The 7,884-nt window shown below is 54.1% G+C and overlaps 1 protein-coding gene across 1 annotated transcript in view; it reads left to right on the top strand.

The window, feature by feature from the left end:
* KIF26B (kinesin family member 26B) overlaps nucleotides 1-7,884 on the top strand; it is a 475,672-nt gene that overhangs the window by 448,464 nt on the left and 19,324 nt on the right. Inside the window, 3 exon segments of the mRNA XM_024754522.1 lie at nucleotides 3,679-3,841; nucleotides 4,860-7,881; nucleotide 7,884. The exon segment at nucleotide 7,884 is cut by the window's right edge and continues 359 nt beyond it. Of these exon segments, the coding sequence (XP_024610290.1) occupies nucleotides 3,679-3,841; nucleotides 4,860-7,881; nucleotide 7,884 (3,186 nt within the window).

Below are 7,884 nucleotides of genomic sequence, written 5' to 3'. Positions count from 1 at the left end.
GGGAGGGAGGGGGAATATGTGTGCATAGAACATGGCTGCCTGAAAAAACGGCATGGTTCTTCCCAGACCCCAGTCAGCTCTGCTCCGTCACCAGTGCTTTCCTCTCCCACCCAACCTATCTCTCCCACACGGCCCCCGAGTCTAAATCCTCGTCCAGCCCGGCCCTGAGGCTCAGTGGCAAGCAGCTCTGCACCTGTGCTCTCCTCTTCCTCTAGCCTCAGTCTGCGTGCAGAGTGCAAACTGAGTTTGTGCTGACCACTGCCCTAGAAACTCTTTTGAACCTTTTTAGTTTCCTCCCAAAGACACTGAGTTAAACCTACAGTTTGCAGCCTTTAGTACCTTGTCCGTTCTTTCACCTTCCCTCCCCAACTTAATTGTCTTTGTTCCAAGTTAAAGGATCATGAAGAGGTGGAAAAAACCAAAGCTTTATAGCCACCATCTTTCACTCCCATAAGGTATGTTTTAGAGTCTAGAGAGGCCCACATGAAACAGTCTTGCCGGCAGTTTTACTGGCTTTCCAAAGGAGAGCTAAAATGCTGGTTGCCAAGCAACACACATGCCCTGGCTTCTTCCAACAATGTGGACTTAAAAAAATAAAATTGTCCTATGATTGACTCATGAATGGGGAAACATGTGGAAATACACAGGGCAAACAATTTGATATAACAGTGCTATATCTGTTTATTCTGTCTTTGGTATCGTTTCCTGAAGACTTTACGGGGTCACATGGAGAAATAAGTGGGGTGTACCTTCAGCAGGGTGCAACTGATGAACAAGACGTATCATTAGGAAAGTCATCGTACCGTCGGTCCTTGGAATCATTTGCAGATTCCATGTTGTGAATTATGTTCAAAATCCATACTTTTACCATAATTTGCAGACATGCTTAGTAGCAAAAACTCTGAGCCACCCAATGCACATGTTCCCGGCTGAAACTGGACAAGGCAACAGCCCTGCCTTCTTGTTTCACTGCTCTTCATGCGAACAAGGGTCCTTTTTGCAGTCTATTTAGGGACACATGTTTTTTGTATTTCTGTGCTTTTTTCGTGATCTCACTGTTTAAAGTAGGCCCCTAGGTGTAGTGCTGCAGTGCTGTCTAGTGTTCTTTAGTGCAAGAAGGCTGTGATGTACCTTACAGAGAAAATATATGTGTTAGAGAAGTTTCATTCAGACATATTATAGTGCTGTTGGTGTGAGTTCAGTGTTAATGAATCAACAATATGGCACATCCAGAAAAAGGAAGAGGAAATTCACCGATGTATATCAGACTGCTCTGGAAAGTACTCAGGTTACGTCTAAAGTGCATAATGGAGCTGTAGAAATGGGCTGTATTTGTGGATTCACAATATGACCAGTTTCTTTTTAAAAAGCATAGTGGAAAATACCATAAGGCTTAAAGCCCAAGAAATTTATGGTCATGTTACCCAGGGTCAGGGAAATGTTCAACCCTTCTCAGCTCGCGTTTTATTATATAGAAAGTACATATAATTCATTATTTATAAGAAATAGAAATTAAGGTGTCTTTAAACAGATATGCACATAAAACAAGATTATGTATTGATCCATTGATGAAATATTGTGACCAGAGGATCTCAGGAACCTAAAATCATGTATTTCCTCTAGGAGCATGGCTCAGCATTCACTAATTCAGTGTTCATGGAGACTTAACAAAAATAACTATCATGAATGATAAGAATTAACCATATATGATCACAACTTAACCCTAATAGAATCTATCTTCCACTTCCCATATGGAAGACAAAGTCCTAATCTCATCCAGGTGCAGTGTCTCTGCTGAGAATGTGTGCCAGGAATGGGACTTGACTTCCCCATCTGGTCATCAGCTCTGGTGGTGTCCATGATATGCCTGACAGACATTTTGAAGGAAGTTAAATGTTTAGAGCCCGGAGGTAGGGCTGGAGGTCTCTTCCTCCACACCCCACTTACCTTTCTGTCCAAGTCAGTTCAGGCTGCTATAACAGAATACCATAGACTGAGGGGCTTAGGTAACAGTCATTTATTTCTCACAGTTCTGGAGGCTGGGAATCCAAGATTAAGGTGCTAGCGGATTTGTGTCTGGTGAGGGCCCGCTTCCTGGCTCACAGGCAGCTGTCTTCTCACTGTGTCCTCACATAGCAGAAGGGACAAGGAAACTCTCCAGGGTCTTTTTTATAAGGGCACTAATTCCACTCATGTGGGCTCCACCCTCATGACCTAATCACCTCCCCAAGGTCTGACTTCCAGATACCATCACTTGGGGCGTTAGGTTTCAACACATGAATTTGGAGGACACATAAACATTCAGTCCATAGCACTCTCCTTCCATCACTTTTATCACTGATTATTTTGCTCGAAGCGAAACCCTGATATATTTTTAAATTGCCCTGGCACTGAGCCATAGTGAGCCCAGTATCCCTGAACTGACACCTTAATTGGTCCCAGACGGAAAGGGAAAACTATTGCTCTTACACCAGTCTTTCCTCCCTGAAGGCCTGATGCAGGTCACATGTGAAGTGGTTTCCTGTCTCCAAGGTCTAATCTCTGCTGACAGCGGCCTACATGTCACACTGAGTCTCCTGAGCTGGACAGTCTCTCTCCAGAGAGCTGAGTTGGCGGGGTGGGGGGGAAGGAGGGGATGTCTGGCTAAGAGTCTGATGCGGACACGGGCGTGAGGACAAACCCCTCTCATCTGACAAAATAAACTCAACACGGGGCATGGGGAGCAAAGAGTCTCCCTCAGCCTTTGGGATCAGGGGAGTCTCCAGAGATGAAGTGACATTTGGCAGCAGGTAAGATGATGACGTAAGCAGAAGCCTCTTAAAAGCAAGGCAGGAAGAATGTTGGGACAAGTATAGGAATGGAAAAACATGACCCGTTCCTCCAGACCACTTTTTAAAGAGCCTAGAAACACCATCTGTAAACTCCTGGGCCTCGTTATCACCCCTCAGGGCACTGGCCCCACGCAGCACCTGCAAAGTCCCCAGAGGAGTCCCTTCTAGAAAGTTCTGCTTTCTGTTGCTGATTGAGTGAGTGCTCGGGCCTATGTCTGTGTGTCCCCAGTAATAATCAGGAATATGAATACATTTTCCTTCATCACTACCGTGTGCAGATAGGGGTTAAGAGACAATGGCAATAAAGTGGGTGCAACTCCTTGGCAAAAGAAACCTTGTATGTATTACAAACCCAGAGATCTTCAATACAAGTTCACGGCTGGGGAACTGCTCTTTGTGGTGGGGATTGCCTGGTGCAGAAACTTGCAAAGAAGGGCCGGTGGGGATTGCCTGGTGCAGAAACTTGCAAAGAAGGGCCGGGTGTGCAGCTAGCACGCCGAATCACCGATCACAGAGCTGTTCTCTCTCCATCCCTTCCTCTCATTTCTATTCCCAGGTCTCATTACATGCAATGTCATACGCACACACGCCGACACACAGGAATACCCCATCACAGCCAGGACGGTGGTGCCAGGGGAGGTGTTTTGCATGAATTCCATCCTTGGGGTTGGAAGCACTTGCTCAGCTGTCAACTACAAATAGCCTCGTGTAGAAGATGCCATTTTAAAAACGGGGAAAAAAAAAAACCCACTGCCCACAACAAGCCACGTAGGGGCCTGAAGCCCTACCCTGACAGCCAAAGTGAAGCACGGCCCGCTAATGCAGCCTTAATTCACTTTGTTGGCAGAGAAAGCAAGCTCACCATGCTACTGCGGGAGTCCCTGGGGAACGTGAACTGCCGCACGACCATGATCGCTCACATCTCGGCCGCCGCCGGGAACTATGCCGAAACCCTGTCCACCATCCAGCTTGCCTCGAGAGTGTTGAGGATGAAGAAAAAGAAAACGAAGGTAAGGAGCTTGCAGGGGGTGCGGGTGGCTGAAGGAGCTTTCGTAGCCCTGCCCTGGAACTGAGTCAGAAAGAGTCAAATCAATATTTCGAATCCCCCAGCACCAGGGGCGTGGTGAGTGTGGCTGGCTGCCGCTGGCCCGGCTCAGCAACCACCTTGGGGCAGGAGCCCCTTCTGGCCAATACTGAAGTCACTTCCCCTCCGCACCGCTGGTGCTTTCCTCCGTCATCCAGCCTGGACGCCTAACAGGGAGTACTTGGTCCACTTTAGATAGTTTAAATGGATTGCTACTTTGAAAATGTTGAGAGGGACAGGAACTATTCATAGTTTATCTCTTGCCTACCTTGGTCCTTCAACTGACTGACCCCTCCTTGCTCAGGTGGCCCTACTTCCCTTGCATTTCCAGGAGGCATTCTCGGGCTGCTGGGTGTTGTCATGTTAATTCAATGGTTTCTGGTTGATGCAGAGTCTGCTAGAAACCACTGGGCTCGTTTTCTCAGACCGAGGCAAAGCCAGGACAGTGGTGGTGTGACAAGAACGTTTGAGAAAATAATCATGATTGTGGTCACTCTGGTCCATAGCCAGCTGGTGATTTGTGGGAGGCGTTCCTCCTCCTTTTTGTATCTTTCTCTCTTTTTTTTTTTGGTCAAAAACACATCTTTCCAGTGTTCCGTGGCACAAGTTGTCACAAATGGTTTGGGTGTGCCAACTGGTGACCCCTCCTCTGTCCTTAGGCAGTCAGATGGGACCTGGGCGGGTCACCCCATTTCATGAGCAGCCTCTGCTTCCCCAGTGCACCTCACAGGGGTTATCCTTCGAGTATGAGGCCGTGACGTGCATAGCTTGGGTGCCTGGCCTGACACACTCCGGGTAACAGCCCAGAAGCAGGGAGGCCCACTGGGGTCTGGATGGCCTGTATAGAGCCAGTGGCCTCCACCAGTTGCCCCACGAAGTCAGGGTCCCTGGGAGGGCTGTCTTGGAAGGGCGGCCCACACTAACGGTTCCCCTCTCACTCACAGTACACGTCGAGCTCCTCCGGGGGAGAGAGCTCCTGTGAGGAAGGCAGAATGCGCAGGCCCACCCAGCTGAGACCCTTCCACGCCAGGGCCGCCGTGGAGTCGGACTTCCCGATCCCTCACCTGTCCAGCGACCCCGACTACTCCTCCAGCAGCGAGCAGTCCTGCGACACGGTCATCTACATTGGGCCAAATGGCACGGCCCTCTCTGACAAGGAGCTCACCGACAACGAGGGGCCTCCAGATTTTGTCCCTATCGTGCCGGCCCTGCAGAAGGCGGCCAGGGGTGACAGCCGGTCCACGGAGGCCGGAGAGGCCGCGGCCAGCAAATCGGAAAGGGACTGCTTGAAGTGCAACACGTTCGCCGAGCTGCAGGAGAGGCTAGATTGCATTGACGGCAGCGAGGAGTCCAGCACGTTCCCTTTCGAAGAGCTGCCGGCCCAGTTTGGGGCACAGCCCGCGAGCAAGAGTGTCCCGCTAAGCCAAGCAGCTGGGGCAAGCCCACTCTGTGAGTCTGATAAGGAAGATGATGGGTCAGATGGCCAGCTGACAGCCAGAGAAGACAGTGAGCCCCCGGGCTCCAAGGTGCAGGGGAATCACTCCCCAGTCCCTGCTGCATGGCTCACCAACAGCCCCACCCCTGCCTCACCCAGAAGCATCCCGGGCAGCAGCAGCCAGCACGGTTCTTCCCAGCTCGTGCAGAGCCCCAGCCTCCAGAGCAGCCGGGAAAGCCTGAACTCCTGTGGCTTTGTAGAAGGCAAGCCCAGGCCTATGGGCTCCCCCAGGCTGGGCATCGCCAGCCTGTCCAAGACCTCAGAGTACAGGCCGGCCAGCTCTCCTTCCCAGAGGTGCAAAGTCTACACCCAGAAGGGTGTCCTGCCTTCTCCCGCCCCCCTGCCCACCTTCAGCAAGGATGCGGGCGTGGTATCTAGTGAGTCCCTGCTGCAGCCTGAGGTACGTACCCCCCCGGTCGGAATGAGCCCCCAGGTTTTGAAGAAATCCATGTCTACCGGGAGTGAAGGGTTCCCAGAAACCCCTGTGGACGCCGAACATCAGGCAGCCCCTTCTGCAGATGCCAAGAGGGAGATACGGAGCACCACGATGGTGACGGTGCAGCAGCCCCTGGAGCTGAACGGTGAAGACGAGCTGGTGTTCACGCTGGTGGAGGAGCTGACCATCAGCGGGGTCCTGGGCGGCGGCCGCCCCACCAGCATCATCAGCTTCAACAGCGACTGCTCGGTGCAGGCCTTGGCCTCGGGCTCCAGGCCCGTCAGCATCATCGGCAGCGTCAGCGAGGACCTCGAGTGCTACTCAAACGTGGCTCCCGTCTCCGAGGTCAGCATCACGCAGTTCTTGCCCCTCCCGAAACTCAACCTGGATGAGAAGGCCCGGGAGACAGGGAGCAGGCGTTCCTCCATCAGCTCCTGGCTGAGTGAGATGAGCACAGGCAGTGACAGCGAGCCGCCCTGCCACAGTTTCATAGCCCAGACGTGTTTCGGGCACGGGGAAGCAATGGCAGATCCTCCGGCCTCGGAGTTCGTCAGCGGCATGCAGAACACCGCTGTGGTGTGCCGAGAGAAACCCAAGGAGGGCCCCGACAGTTTGCTCATCTTGTCGGAAATGGGGGACGACTCCTTCAACAAAGCAGCCCCCATCAAAGGCTGCAAGATATCCACGCTGGGCAAAGCCATGGTCACCATCTCTAATACGGCCAGCCTGAGCAACTGCGAAGGGTACATCCCCATGAAGACCAACATTACGGTTTACCCCTGCATCGCCGTGAGCCCCCGGAACGTCCAAGAGCCCGAGGCGTCCCTTGCCACCGTCAGCTCATTCCCCAAAGCAGCCCGGTCTCAGGAGAGCAAGGAAAGTGCTGCAAAGAAAGAGATGAAATTTGAGGACCCCTGGCTGAAACGAGAAGAGGAGGTAAAAAAAGAGAATGCCTATCCCCACGAAGCAGGGATGAGGCACGAGACTGCCCCAGGCCCCCCAAAGCCCGAGGCCAGAGCGGAACAGGACAGGAAGGCCAGCCCCAGCGACGGGCTCAGCAGCAGCAGCGGTGAGGTATCTGCCTCCCCCGTGGCCGACAACTTCAGGAGGGTTGTGGACGGCTGTGAGACGGCCCTGCCCAGTGTGGCTGCCCAGAGCCCTGTGCATCTCAACAAAAGCCTGAAGTCCAGCAGCCTTCCCAGGGCTTTTCAGAAAGCCAGCCGGCAGGAGGAACCGGACAGCCTCTTCTCTCACTGCCCTGCCGAGACCAACGGCATCGGCCCGGCTTCCAGCACCCAGCCCTCCAAGGCCACCCTGGAGAGGAAGGTGGCGTCACCCAAGCACTGTGTCCTGGCTCGGCCCAAAGGGACTCCCCCGCTGCCCCCTGTCCGAAAGTCCAGCTTGGACCAGAAGAACCGGGCCAGCCCCCAGCACAGCGCCTGCAGCAGCAACTCCAGCAGCCCCTTGAACCAACCGGCGCCCTTCGCGGCCAGCTTCCCGGACGAGCCCAGCGGCAAGACGAAGGATGCCGGCGGCAGCTGCAGCAGCAAGCTCTTCGGTGCCAAACTGGAGCAGCTGGCCAGCAGGACCAACTCTCTCGGCAGGACAACAGTCAGCCACTACGAATGCCTCTCGCTGGAGAGGGCCGAGAGCCTGTCCTCCGTGAGCTCCAGGCTGCACGCGGGGAAGGACAGCACCATGCCCCGCACGGGGAGGAGCCCGGGCCGCAGCGCCGGGGCCTCGCCCACTAACCCAGGACCCGCGCAGTCGGCCGGGGCCTCGCCCAAGGCCAGCCAGTCCAAGATCTCCGCCGTGAGCAAGCTGCTCCTGGCCAGCCCCAAGGCCCGCAGCCTGTCCACCTCCACCACCAAGACCCTGAGCTTCTCCACCAAGTCCCTGCCGCAGGCGGTGGGCCAGAGCTCCGGCCCGCCCCCCGGCGGGAAGCACATGTCCTGGTCCACCCAATCGTTGAGCCGGAGCCGGGGCTCGGGCCTGGCGTCCAAGCTGCCTCTGCGGGCGGTGAACGGACGCATCTCGG

This window comes from Neophocaena asiaeorientalis, unplaced genomic scaffold (genome assembly GCF_003031525.2).
Source record: "Neophocaena asiaeorientalis asiaeorientalis breed wild unplaced genomic scaffold, Neophocaena_asiaeorientalis_V1.1 scaffold524, whole genome shotgun sequence".
Lineage (NCBI taxonomy): Eukaryota > Metazoa > Chordata > Mammalia > Artiodactyla > Phocoenidae > Neophocaena > Neophocaena asiaeorientalis.
This window is presented reverse-complemented; position numbering and strand designations above follow the sequence as displayed.